Genomic DNA, 14,757 nt, shown 5'->3' on the forward strand with positions numbered 1-14,757 from the left:
TGTGCTGTCGGCGGTGTCCGAGTGAAGGAGGTGGAGGTGGTGGCGGCAGAAGCGGCCAGAGAGAGACACACACACGCAGCGGGAGGCCGGCGGACAGTTAGCGGGGAGAAGGGAGGGGGCAAAGTCGAGGCCGTGTAGTTGTCGTTGTGTGAAGGGGGGTACGGGATCAAGAGAGAGAGGAGGGTTAGCGAGCGGGCGGGGGATCGGCAGCAGCACCCGAGCGGAAGGCCCGCTGCTTGGTGCGGTTTTTCTCACGCCAGGAGCCCGCTTCACGAGTGATGGGTGACCGAGAGCGCAGGGAGCGCGGCTCGCTCACACTGACGGCTCTGACCGGCTTTGTGGTCTCTTCTTGACATGGGCGGGCAGTGACACTCAGCGTTGGTTCTGCTAATTATCACATATATATGTTCAATATCAACTGCTTAGGAAAAGGAGTTAAGGTAGAAACCCCCAAAACGAGAAAGCGAGAGGAAGCAGCAGAAACTGCCAGCAGACGAGCCTGTGAGCCGATCTGAAGAAGCAAACATGATAAACAAGTGATTTTAATTTTCCGTTTGCTTTGTGTAGGGCGATGTCAGGAAACGGGGTAAAGGTTTGCCACCATGGTGTTGATTGAACCCGAGTCATTGATAAAGTCAGAAATGCCTTTTGCTTGGTATTTTGTTTGTTTCTGCCCATGTGCCAATGAGCCGCGCCATGTAGTTGATGTGCCAGTGCAATCCTATTTCTCTTTTATTGTCTGTCCTTAAAGCAAAAACTAAAAAGGAAAAAAAAATCACCGACTCCAATATGTTTGAAGACAGCTGTGTCAGAGGCTGCAGGTAGACTTTTCCAGCTACTTTTTGTGTAAAAAGGCAAAAACCTGGCTTGTATGTAAACATGGGATTTGGCTGCATCATTTCTGTGTCATCTTTGGGCACATATGAATTACAGTTAGGTGTTTAATTTGTTGGTTAGATCCATTAGCATCCATCATTGTAATCTAGTTTTAGTTCATCGGGTTAAAATTTAGCTCTAATTTGGATTGCTTTGGTTTGTAGGTTTTGTTAATGTGAATTTAAAAAGTGAGTTTAATTCTCTGCACTCTGATGTGACCATGTATATATAGGGATTGTTATCATGACTGGACTCTGGCCAACATTTATCCTAAGTTTTTGCACAACACAGTTTTAGAGTTTCTGGACTAGTAGTTGTGGTAGTTTTTTTTTTTTAAGTTAGTGCTACCAGACATGTTCTGTTGCACTGTTTTCTTTTGAGAGAAATTGCCCATGTTAGATTTTGTCAGTTTTTCGTAAGCTAAAAAGAGGGTTGCCACACACCCAAACAAAATGGGTGACCCACACTCTCGGAAGAACCAGACTTTAAATCGACTGCGTGCTCAACTTAGAAAGAAGAAAGAATCTCTGGCAGATCAGTTTGACTTCAAGATGTACATTGCCTTTGTATTCAAAGATAAGGTAAGATTTTGTAGAAACAAGGAACTGCAGATGCTGATTTACCAAAGAACGACACACCACATTGGAGTAACTCAGCGGGTCAGACAGCATCCCTAGGGAACATGGATAGGTGATGTTTCGGGTCGGGCATTTTTCAGACTCAAGACGTCACCTATCCATATTGAGTTTGAAAAAGGATCCTGACTTGAAATGTCACCTATCCATGTTCTCTGGGGATTCTACCTGATTTGTTGAGTTACTCCGCATTTTATGTTTTTCCTAATATAACATTTTTTTCCTTCTTGTCTTGACACATTGTCGAGTTTATTGTCATATGCACAGGTATGGATGGTGAGCTAGACACTATGGAAATCTATCAACAGCATCATGGGCACAGACTCAGACAGCACACAAATTATACAATAGCCTACACATAAATTATTTATTAATTTTGCAAGACACTAAATCATATTTATCAGTGGGGACATGTAAGATACTAGATTAATATGGGTGTCGGGGGTTATGGGGACAAGGCAAGAGAATGGTGTGAAGGGATTGATAGATCAGCCATGATTGAATGGTGGAGAAGACTTGATGGGCTGAATGGCCTAATTCTGCTTCTATCACTTATGAAGTTGCCAATAGTTGAATTGTTACATGTGGAATGAGAATATGGTCTATAGTGCATTTGCAGGACAGTGCCTGGATGACTGAAATGCTGCAGGGCCACATTAATGTTGGCTGATGCTCTAGCAGAGTGACCCCTTGAGCAGTGCAAGGCTTTTGACTTAGTCCCATTTGGCAAACAGGTCAAATGGGATTGCATAATGGCAAATTGGGTGCATAATTGGCTTTGGAAAACTTATAATCAGTAGACTACCACAAGTTTGATATTTGGTCCCTTACTTTTTGTAATTCTATATTAATAATTGAGGTTTCTATGTAGCAGGCATGATAAAGTAAATTATCAGAAAATACAAACCCTGGCAGAGTGCTTGACTGCAAGGAGGAAAGTACGAAGATATGGATGGTCTGGTTAGCTGGATGGAAAAGTGACAAATCCAGAATAGTGTGAAGAAATGCATTTGTGAAGCTGCAACAGGAATGCACAATAAATGGGACGATAATCAGTATGGAGGTGTGTTTGGATGCATAATCGCTGTCTGTTAGAGATAGTGAATCTTAAAAGGGCACGGAGTGCTTTCCATTACTAGCTCAGGCATAGACCACCTGGCAGTCATACTGGACTGGAATATTGAATATTAGTCTGTCTTACAGCATGGAAACAGGCCCAACTTGCCCATGCTGACCAGAATACCCCATTTACACTAGTCCCACTTGCCTGCATTTGTTCCATATCCCTCTCATTCTTCCCTATTCATGTAACTGTCCAAATGCCTTTTAAATGTTGTAATAGTACTTGCATCAACTACCTCCTCTGTCAGTAGATTCCAAATAGCCACTGCCCTCTGTATGAAAAGATTGCTCCTCGGTTTCCTATTAAATCTTTCCCCTCTCGCCTTAAACTTATGTCCTCTGGTTCTTGAACCCCCCCCCCACTCTGGGTAAAACACATTTGTTTAAAGAATAATAAAATAATTGTAATTTTGTTAAGTGATGAATAATTGTTTCTTCTGCCATGATTCAACACACTACTGTAAAGCTCTGTTAATGTAGTTAGTTACTGCCTTTGGTACTGCCCAAGCAGATTTTCTAGACTATCAAATGATATTCTATTAATATACTAACACACTATTGGTATTGGTTTATTATTATCGTGTGTACCAAGATACAGTGGAAAAACTGTTTTGCATGCTGTTCAAGCAGGTCATACCTTTATAAAGTTCTTCACTATATCTTGGTACACATGACAATAATATACTAATACCAAAAGTGTTATAATGTATTAATAGAATAACATTTGGTTGCACAGAAAATCTGTCGCAGTGGAATAATTTTTCCAACAAACCTGGTGACTTTAAAGTAAGCACAAGAAAGGGAATGAGATGAGTATGAAAGAAATGCACGAGTTTAGGCCCTGGTGAGTATCGAGTGCAGGCTGCTGCGAGTTAGATTGAAATGATCGGTAATCTATCCTTAGCATATGAGAGGACCATTCGATCGTTTGTTCACCGTGAGGAAGAAGCTGTTCTTAAATCTGGTGGTATGTGCTTAGAAGCTATTGCATCATCTGCCTGACTGGAGAAGAGGAAATGAGGGTTGTCCATGATATTGTTGGTGCTTTTTCGCAACTGCATGAAGTGGAGGTGGAGTCGATTGGAGAAGGGGGAGGGGTGGCTGATTTACGTGATGCACTGGGCTGTGCCCACAGTTCCGCAGCTTCTTGCCGTCTTGGATGGAGCAGTTGCCATAGCAGCCTATGGTGCATGTGGATGGGATGCCTTCTATCCTCTGCATGTAGAAATTGGTAAGAATCATGAGGGTGTGCTGAAGTTTCTTAAAAACCTAAGCAAATAAGAGTCCTTTCTTGGTCGTATTGATGTGGTTAGACCCAATCAAATGATTGGTGATATTTTCATCTCGTAGCTTGACGCTATCGACCATCTCTACTTCAGTACTGTTGATGCAGACTGGGGCGTATGCTCCACCCCACCCTCCTCTTTTCCTGCCGGACCTCAGTGCTTGTCCATAATTTCATTTCTGTGGTTCCTTGGCCACTTACAATTATGTTAAACTTGAATTCACCAATGCTTTAGAGCCACCTCAAAGTGCAACAAAAAATATACTGTTGTATCTTGAACAGTATCAAAAATGGATATATTATTGATCCAATGGTCTTCTTTTCTATTCTTTATCATTGTCCAATTTTGTTTGATTAACATCACTCTTGTTTTTGCCAGCTGCTGGTGTTTCTGTTTTGTGTCAGTCTTCTATCAATTTCTTGATTTGGTGATTGACTCTTAAAATAACAGTAGGGATCTGCTCATAAAAACGTACTGAAGAGATTGGCAGCATCTGAATTGAGTGCTCCCTTAAAGCTTTGATCTAAATAATGAGTTGAATGTCGCATCAGTGTTTTTAATAGGGATCAGCTGGTAGTTGAAGGTAAAAGGAAATAAAACTATATGGTAATGGAATTGGCACCTGGTAATAGTACTACCATGCATGTGAAAGATAACTTAACATAGACTAGTTAGGTTAGGAGACCAACTTCCATTCTCCAACCCTCCAACATTTGATTAATTTGAAGGTGGCTTACTTTTTGGCTTATGTGCCTTGCACATTTAATATAGCTTATTTAAATTTGAGTGAAAATAATATTTTTACTTCGTATGTTGGATACAAAGTGCTGGAGTAACTCAGTGGGTCAGGCAGCATCTCTGGAGAAAAGGGATGGGTGACATTTCGGGGCCATTCTTCAGAGTCAAAGAAGGGACCTGACCTGAAAAGCCACCCATCCTTTTTCTCCAGAGAGGCTGCTTGACCCACTGAGTTACTCCAGTTCTTTGTGTCTATCTTTGGTATAAACCAGCATCTGCAGTTCTTTGTTTCTACGTTTTTATTTCCTAGGTGTTTCTTTTTACCATTTAAAATGTTTCGTTCAATTAAAAAAAAAAAAAAAATTCTTGGTTTGATTTTTTTTTAATTTATTCCTTCAGAAATAAGCATTTTGTACATGAATGAAACAGTTTGTGTTGTCCCTGTACTCTTTGTCCTAGGCAACATGACATTTTTCTTGATGAAAAGACCATTTTACATTACTCTGCAATGTTAAATGTAGAGCTTACATTCTTAGAATCTGTTGGGCATCATTCAAACTTAATATTATAAATCTGATCTGAGAAATTCAACTTGATTGTACTACATTAATAGAAAATAATGGTGTGGATAGAAAATGCTTTAACAAGAATTGTAATTCTGATATGATTTTAAGAAGAAAAAGTCGGCACTATTCGAAGTGGCTGAAGTGGTACCAGTTATGACCAATAACTATGAAGAAAATATCCTCAAAGGTGTTCGGGAGTCCAGCTACTCCCTGGACAGTTCCATAGAGCTGCTGCAGAAGGATGTAGTGCAGCTTCACGCACCCAGCTACCAATCCATGCGCAGGGTAAGTGCTTTGGTTGAAACCTAAAAGGTTTCAGTTTGTTTGCTCTATGGTATATCTGGACAGCATGCTATAAATTGATCTAAAGATAGGAAACCCAAATATTCAAGTGTTTGAATAATAACAATCATTATGTTAAAATGAAATGTATTGTAATTTGGGCTGAGATTTTTGCATCGTACTAATATGGAATTTGCTTGCAGAACGCTGATAATATTTCTAATAATTTGATTTATTAAATTTATTGAGTAGTAAAATGTTTTTTTATTTTTGCGGTCTTAATATGGAATTAACTTGCTGAAGGCTGATAATATTTCTAATCGTTCAATTTATTAAATTTATTGATGAGCAGCAAATGTAATTTTTAAAAACATTTTGTTTTAAGTTTCCGACACTCTCTTAATGTTAACTAAAAAGCTGTCTGTCTTGGAACTTATGAACTAATAGAAGTTTTAAACCAGAATTTATGACAACAAGAAAAATTATTCCCTTTGACTCGCATTTGATAACAATTCATAGATTCAAAATAATCATAACTTGGGGATGAATTAGGAAATATTCACTTGCAGATAAACAAAAATGAGGAACCTAAGTTACTTTCAGGGTTGTTGCGTTAAGGGCAATTGCTCGTTTCAAATTTGTGGCACAATAGACTGCATGGCAGCTTCCTGTGGTGCACATTTCTCGTTGGAAAACCAAAGGTTTGACTGGCAGAGTATTTCATGAACAAAAACGTTTCCCAAAAGTGCTTTGTTAAAATATTAACCGTGTCATTTTAGTGACAAGTTTCTGATTTGTTAAATCAATTCATGCTTAAATGGTATGATGTAAAATGTCTTGGTTTCTCTTCAAGAGTCAAGAGTGTTTTACTATCGGATGCCCCAGATATAACAATGAAATTCTTACTTGTAGCAGCGTAACAGAATATGTAAACATAGTACACTGTAAACAATATAATAAATGAGAAAAAATAGTTCAGTGTGTAAAAATATGTACACAAAACAAAGAAACAATAATAGTGCAATAATAACAATAGTAGTCTATGTAGTTCGGAGGTTGTAGGGTTTAATAGCCTAATGACTGTAGGGAAGAAGCTGTTCCTGATCCTGAACGTTATAGGCATGACATTGCAAATGGATGTAAATATAGCCGTATTTATTGGGTTTTTAAGTTGCTCATGTGCCCCTACTAATTGTCGGAAGACAGTACTGATTCTCTGCAAACCTGGTTCCACAGGTGATTAATGCATAAATTAAATTAATCTCTGCATGCAAGTCACAGTCTAATGTGTAAGAAAGAACTGCAGATGCTGGTTTAAATCGAAGGTAGACACAAAATGCTGGAGTAACTCAGCGGGTGAGGCAGCATCTCCAGAGATGCTGCCTCACCCGCTGAATTACTCCAGCATTTTGTGTCTACCTCAAGGTCTAATGTGACTTGAGGCATTAGACTGAAAGACAAGATGCTTTCAGCTGTTCAAAGGATAGTGATAGACCCTGGAAGCAGTCATTAGAAATGCATATACTTTAGTCTTGCTTTCCTTGTACTTTAATACCATGTAACTCTTGAGCCACAGTCAAAGTTAGCAAACTTAACAAGATCAGAATCCTAGTAGTTCTGATAGGCAATTCGTTTAATATCTGTATTTAAATTTCTCTAAATCTCTGACCTTTTTAGGATGTAATCGGCTGTACACAGGAGATGGACTTTATCCTTTGGCCACGGAATGATATAGAAAAGGTGGTCTGTCTCCTGTTCTCCAGGTGGAAGGGTACAGATGGTGAGCCTTTCAGGCCTGTTCAGGTATTATTTCTTCACTCGTTGTTATAGAACATGTTTTTCCCATGCTTATATGTACATTATCACAATTGATTTGCAGTTTGCCAAGCTTTTGACTTTCTACTCTGGTTAGTTTGATTTGCATTGATCTTGGGTTTTGCACAAACATGGTATATTTTGAGCTTTTGGATTAATACTGTAATTAGTTCTTAATAACTATATGGATTTAATTTCAATTATCACTTATCAACAGAATAATAAGAAATCTGGATGGGTTATGTGGACCTTGACTTTTCCTTTGTTTTTACTTCTACACTTGACGCATTGCTGGATTCATTTGTAGGTGCTGGTACCATATGCCAATAAAATTGATTATATGTAGAGCTTGATAAATTACAAGCTTATCGTTTGTCTGTGGTACTTCAGAACCAAGCCTGACCTTTTTGGTACCAGGAATCTATGAGCATTTGAAGTGAGGATGCTGGATGGACCGGCAGTAGGGGTTCTGTCAAATCTGATCAAAAATGCTAAAATCAATTATAAAACCTCAGTGTCTAATAAACCTAAAAGGTTAAATACATCTGATCCAAACTGACATTTACTGAGTGCTTTCTGAACATGTAATTAAGCAACATATCTTGTTTTCTAATATTTTCAAGTAATTGTTTTTTTATGCAGGCCAAGTTTGAGTTTCATCATGGCGATTATGAGAAACAGTTTCTGCACTTACTTAGCCGGAAGGATAAGGCAGGACTCATCGTAAACAACCCTACCCAGTCCATCTTTCTGTTCATTAATCGTCAGCACTTGCAGGTGATTATAATTCTGAGCTCATTTATTTCTCCTAAAGATATTTGGTTCCATCTTCTATTTGTTTTAAGAACATGTGAAAATTGCCTGATGTATTTGCTTTGATTGCCATGATAAGAATGTGATTCTTTCTTTTGCCTTGTTCTAATTTCTTGAAATAATATTTACGAACTATTACATACAATGACTGTCATTCTTTGGTGGTTCTCTGCATGGTTGCTTACAATTCTTGCTAGATTTACATTTAAGATCTATACAAGACTATTACAATTTGAATGCATTGATTGATTTGAGCTGTTGAAGGTTTGAGACCACCCTTGATTTTGCAGAAACCATGCTTTAAATACTTTTGGGGATACAGTTTTCACATTCGGTATGTGGGAATAATCTTAGCACTATAGTCTAAAATTAGATTTAAGTTTATTATCGTCACGTGTACTGCGGTACAGTGAAAAGCTTAGCTTTGCATGCTATCCAAACTGATTAGATATACCATCCACAAATACAATCAAGTGAAACTCTGGTACACTGGGTAAAGCAAAGGGGAAGATAGTGCAAAATATAGTCCTCAGGAATGTAGCATGCCCATTCCAGTAGACAAAGTCCAATGTCCGCAATGGGATAGAGGTGAATCGGTCAGTACCCTAGTTTATGGAAGGACTATTCAGAAGGCTGTTATCACTTTTAGCTTTTAGCTTTTGATGCGTGCAAACCAGACAGCGGAAAGACAATACATGATTACAATCGAGCCATTCACAGTGTACAAATACATGATAAGGGAATAACATTTAATGCAAGATAAAGCCAGTGAGGTCCGATCAAAGTTCGAGGGTCCCCGATGAGGTAGATAATAGTTCAGGACTGCTCTCTCATTGTTGGTAGGGTGGTTCAGTTGCCTAATAACATCTGGGAAGAAACTGTCCCTGAATCTGGAGTATGTGCAAGTGTCATCAGCATACTGCAGCTTGATTACTGAGGCCTTGTTGATTTTATTTCTGAGGTGTAATTGCCATAGGTTGAAGGGCTTCTCATTAGTTTCACAACTTTAGAAGTGAGGAGTAAGATTGCTGCGTGAAATACCGACAACAATGTCAGCTCAATGATGCAGCATTGTCGAGAGAGATTTCTAGACTAAGATCTAAAGATATGCTTGATGTGTAACATCCCCACTACCGCCTACGATGAAGAGGCAGTGGAGGGCGGTGTCCATTTATGTAAACAAAAAAAGGTGATGGGGGGGAAAAATGAAACTAAGGAATTTAAAATTCTCGACAACATAAATTCAGTGTAATGTGGGGATTTTTAATACATCTAGAAATTATAAACCATGTTTAAAAGTCAACTATTGCCATAAACAGTGTTATTGCCTACTATTACATTTAATTTCAGGCTTGTGGATGTGTGGGTGCTCTATGTATTTATCCGTGGAGACAAACCAAACATCAAAGCTCTAGAAATTGCAGATGTAATCGAATAACCATGTTATGATTTTGAACCGGGTTGATTCAAGTCTACATTTATCTTCTTGTACTCCAGCATCAGATTCTTTTTTTTCTCATTGGATGGGGTTTGAAGTTTAGTTTCTGATGAATGATAAGTCTGAGGATTTGCAGGCCAGGGGTGGCAGGCCAGAGGTGGCATACCTTCACCCTCAAAGGCCTTGCTTTTCCCTTCCAGAGCAGTAAATGTGGCTATTTTTCATATCCCTTTTTTTTTTTAAAAACCTCATCATTTGTTCAAAATAAAAAATGTGATATGTTGATAGCCTTGACCTCAAAATAGATCTGAGGAAGTTCAAAAGCACAATCTTCAAATGTCTCCCTGTGAGGTTTAAAAAAAATACCGTGTCAAACTAAATTTACATAAACCATTTATGGGTGACATTGAAAATATGCCACTGAGGACTTAAAACATCAACCTGTGAACTCTCAATTTTAAATATGCCAATAAGGCTTGTTTTATTTATTGCACAGCTGTATTACAGATTTATCGTGGTTTCTTTGGCATAATGGTGAACTACAAAGGTGTCATATTTTATTTTGCAGACTCCAAAAACCAAGGCCATAATTTTCAAGTTATGCAGCGTCTGCCTATACCTGCCACAGGATCAGCTCACCCACTGGGGAGTTGGAACCATTGAGGACCATCTCCGTCCCTACATGCCAGATTAGGGGCAAGGGCCAGCAATATAGGGGAGACCAAAAGAGTCAACAACAGTGAACTTGCATTTCATCTTTATTCCTGAGTTCAAGATGATTATCCACTCATGAAAAGAACAGTCTTTGTTACAAAGCATTTTCCACTTGAAAATTTCTTTCCGGTCATGCATATCTCAGAACTTTATTTTCTTTTAAATTACTGCCTGCACATTCACCAATAGGCTGCTTAGATCTGCATTTGTCAGCTCCACATGGAAAAAAAGGTGAAATTTGATTGTTATCTCTGCATAGATACCTGAAAAGTACATATTAATCTGGTTTGTGCTGGTTTTGTAACCTGCCACTCCATTGTTTTAAGATGTAATGTTGGGTGAGTTCTGCATTTAATAAAGGTTCCATCAATTAAAGGATTCAACTTGGGTATGTACAAATGAAGGGCTTTAAAGCTAAATAACACATGGTCCTGACATGCATTGCTACTGGGCATAAACTGTTCAAAAAAAAAAAGCAACGGAAAGAGTTAGTAGGGGAAGGAATCTTTAAAGTACCCATTTTGGTATCTGAGTAATGTAGTCTATCATAACCATATGGTCTACATTTGAGTTTGCTGGCATGTTCTTTTTGGATCTCATTCCCTAATTTGCTCAATAAATGTACAAAGGAGTTTTTCTTCTATTCTTTGGGGAGACTTTAGCAGGTTAATAATGGGTAGACTGCAAATAACTGGAGTCTTAAAGTAGCAAAGCGGCTACACGATTGTCACTGAAGTTCAATGTTACTGGAAGTTTAAAAGGCTTTCCTGAATAGCTTATTTACCTAGAAAGGAAGGTTGGGACTAAAAACAAATGAAGGTAGAAAGTCAGTTTTTGATGTGAAAAAAAATGCTGGTTGCTGATACAACTGTGTAAAGTTAATAAAATAATGAAGAAATACCATACTTGCATTCAAGAAAATGCATCTAAAATTGCTTTAAAAAAATCTTCTGGAGTGTTTCAATTGGGTTATTAAGGGCATTATTTGTAAGACTTGATTTTGAACTTGTGCAATTAACGCAAGGCAGGCTGCCGAGAAAAATCAAAAGTGGAGAAAATCGTTTCTTTGGAGCTGTAAGAAGTCTGAGCTTTCTGAGGTTATTTATGCATGCCTGCCACTTCAGTTAAGAACAGTGCTAATCAATAGCAAATTTGTATTCGCCTGTTGGAATTGGGAAAATGAAAATAAATCTTTAATCCACATCAGAGTTGTGATTTTTTTTAATCATTGAAAAATACTGTAGTTTGGTAGGTACACTATTTCACAACCAGCTCTAGAAATGTTGTTAAAAATCATGTCATTCCACACCAAAATGTGTGTTAAGCATCTCTCAGGAAGGTAAATTCCACTAAAAAAAAATCTCAAACGTGATTGAATGGAGGCGGCAGTGAAACAGGTCAGTGTGGATGGCAGTCACTAAGGATTCTTTTAGAGATAGTGTGGAAGCGGGCCCACCGAGTCCACGCCGACCAGCGATCCACGCACACTAACGCTATACTGCACACACTGGTAACCATTTACAATTATATCAAGCCAATTAACCTACAAACCTGTATGTCTTTGGAATTTTGGGAGGAAACCAGAGATCTTGGAGAAAACCCACACAGGTATGGGGAAGAACGTACAAACTCTGTACAGCCAGCACCTATAGTCTAGATCGAACCCGGATCTCTGGAGCTGAAAGTGGCAGCAACTACTGCTGTGCCACCGTGCCGCCAGAAAGTATATTTCAATTAGTTTAATTCTATGTCTTCTGTCACCACATGCTATTGATATCCCAGTCTGACTGAATAAGAGTAAATTTAGCCACTATTGGGTAATTAAGGAAAAGTAAGAAATAAGGAATCAATTGCAAATCTAGCAGCTCAAGATGAAATAGTTTGTGGAATCATGGCATTTGTTAAAACTCTGCAAGGAACAGGGTGGCCTTGATTCGATAAGTTCCTATGAGTTTATACTTTCTTTGAGGGATTAGTTTTACATGAATTTTTATTGTGCAACATACTTCAAGGGTGCAGTGGAATAAAGGGTTAGGTTTTCAGATTATGAGATCTAATCTTTCACTTCTCACAATTCACTGTTCATCAGTAGACTTAAGGAAAGAACCCGCTCAAGGAATGGAGCCAATTGCATTGATGCAATTAACAATTAAATGCAGATTCTAGATACTTCTGAAATTCAGCACGATGGTTTTAAATGGGCTGGGGGCCTAAAGAATAAGGAATTTTGGCATGTAGCCACTGATGGCATCTAGAAAGATCCCACAATGGCAATCACCATGTTACCATTGAATGCAGGTTGTTCAAAAGGATGGGTGAGAGAACTCTGAACAGAGTAAGTTATTTTAATGTTCACCAGAATGACGATGAGATCTTAATGTATCAAAATGATGATACCTCTGACTGCAGCACCGATCCAATATTGTACTGCCACTTGAATGCTGTTCTTCTGCAATACGCTAAAGACCTGAAACTGTTTATCAGCAGAAAAGGCCATTGGATCCACAGTGTTTTAGTTTAGAGATACAGCATGGAAACGGGCCCTTTGCCCTCTGAATCAGTGCCAACCAGCGAACCCCGCACACTAACGTTATCCTGCACACTAGGGACAATTTACAATTATACCAAGCTGTAGGTTTTTGGAGAGTGGGAGGATCCCAGAGAAAACCCACGCAGATCGGGGGAGAACGTACAAGACAGCACCTGTAGCCAGGATCGCACCCAGGTCTCTGGTGCTGTAAGGCAACAACTCTACCGCTGTGCCACTGTGCTGCCAATTAAATGAATCTCTTTTGTTTGCATGATCACTATCCTTCCATTCCCTGCTTATTAATGTGCCTATTTAAAAAGCCTTTTAAACACTATTGTACCTGCTTCCACCATCTCTGAGAACATGTTCCAGACACCTACCACTATGTGTAAAAAAAACTTGCTCTGCACATCTTTCAACTTCCCCACTATTAAAACTATGCCCTCTAGTGTTTGACATTTCCATCCTGGGAAGACGATTCTCACTGTCTACCCATCTCTGCCTCGCATAACTTTATAAACTTCGATCAGATCTCCTCACAGACTCTCAGGCTCTGGAGAAATCAATCCAAGTTTGTCAAACCTTCCACCTAATACTCTAATCCTTCCTGGGACAGCTGCACACAATATCTAAATACGGCCTATCAAACTTTTATCAAGCTACAATACGACAAGCTAACTCATGTACTCAATATCCTGACCGACGAAGGCAAGCATTCTATATCATTCTATTAGGGAGCTATGGAGTTGGACTCCAAGAACCATCAGTACATTAATGCTGTTAAGGATTATATCATTAAGTGTATGCTTTCCTCTTATATTTGACCTCCCAAAGTGTAGCACTTCACACTTAGCTGGATTGAATTCCATCTGCCATTTCTCTACATAATCTGTAATTGATCTATATCTTGCTGTATCCTCAGCTTTCTTCACTATCTGCAACTCCACCAATGTTGGTATCATCTGCAAACTTACTATCCAACCCATCTACACTTTCATCCAAGTAATTTATTTGTATCACAAACAACCCAGATCCCAGCACTGATTCTTGTGGAACACCACTGATCACAGATCTCTAGCCAGAATGACACCCAACCAGGTCTACCCATTACCTTCTATGGAGAGGCTGTTTCTCAATCCAAGTCACCATGGAACCTATGCATCTTAATCTTCTGGATCACCTACCGTGTGGGACCTTGTCAAATTTTAGTTTCTTTCAGCGATACAGCGCAGGAAACAGGCTCTTTGGCCCACCGAGTCTGCGCTGACCAGTGATCCCCGCACATTAACATTATCCTACACATACTAGGGACAATTTACATTTATACCAAGGCAATTAACATACAAACCAGTACATCTTTGGAATTTGATAGGAAACTGAAGACCTCGGAGAAAACCCATGCGGTCACGGGGCGAACCTACAAACTGTACAGACAGCACCCACAGCCGGGATCGAACCCGGGTATCTGGCGCTGCAAGCTGTATTGCTGTATTGCTGCAGGGCTGCAACTACCGCTGCACCACAAAGCGTCACGCCAACTCACATAGATAACATTCACTGCCCTACTTTCATCAATCTTACACCTTAAAAAAATAGCTTGATCAAATTCGACACGATATGACCTACTGGCACAGCTCTGCTGTCACTAATGAATACATTCTCTTCAAGAGATCTAACATCACCACCTTCCTGATCTCAAAATTCCCCAGGATATTAGTATTCCCCACACCATGCTCCTTTGTGAAACCTGATATTAAGTACAGGTACTCATTTTGTACCTCACCTACATCCTCTGACTTCATCCCTAAATTCCCTCCTTTATCCTTGTGTAATTCTATGCCTTCCCATGTTACCCTCATTTTAAATGTATGGATAAAATGTCTTGGGATTCTCTTTAATCTGACTTGCCAATGATATCTCATGGCTCCTTCCTGGGCTCATA

The 14,757-nt window shown here is 39.2% G+C and overlaps 1 protein-coding gene across 1 annotated transcript; it reads left to right on the forward strand.

Moving 5' to 3' along the window:
- c2h6orf62 (chromosome 2 C6orf62 homolog) lies at positions 1 to 11,488 on the forward strand. Its single transcript, XM_033013479.1, has 5 exons — positions 1 to 1,457; positions 5,332 to 5,508; positions 7,183 to 7,308; positions 7,963 to 8,097; positions 10,140 to 11,488. The coding sequence occupies exons 1-5, from the start codon at positions 1,329 to 1,331 to the stop codon at positions 10,263 to 10,265; spliced, it is 693 nt and encodes a 230-aa protein (XP_032869370.1). The 5' UTR covers positions 1 to 1,328; the 3' UTR covers positions 10,266 to 11,488.
- The last annotated feature ends 3,269 nt before the right edge of the window (positions 11,489 to 14,757 follow it).

The sequence above is a fragment of the Amblyraja radiata genome, chromosome 2 (genome assembly GCF_010909765.2).
Source record: "Amblyraja radiata isolate CabotCenter1 chromosome 2, sAmbRad1.1.pri, whole genome shotgun sequence".
In the NCBI taxonomy this organism is placed as follows: Eukaryota; Metazoa; Chordata; class Chondrichthyes; order Rajiformes; family Rajidae; genus Amblyraja; species Amblyraja radiata.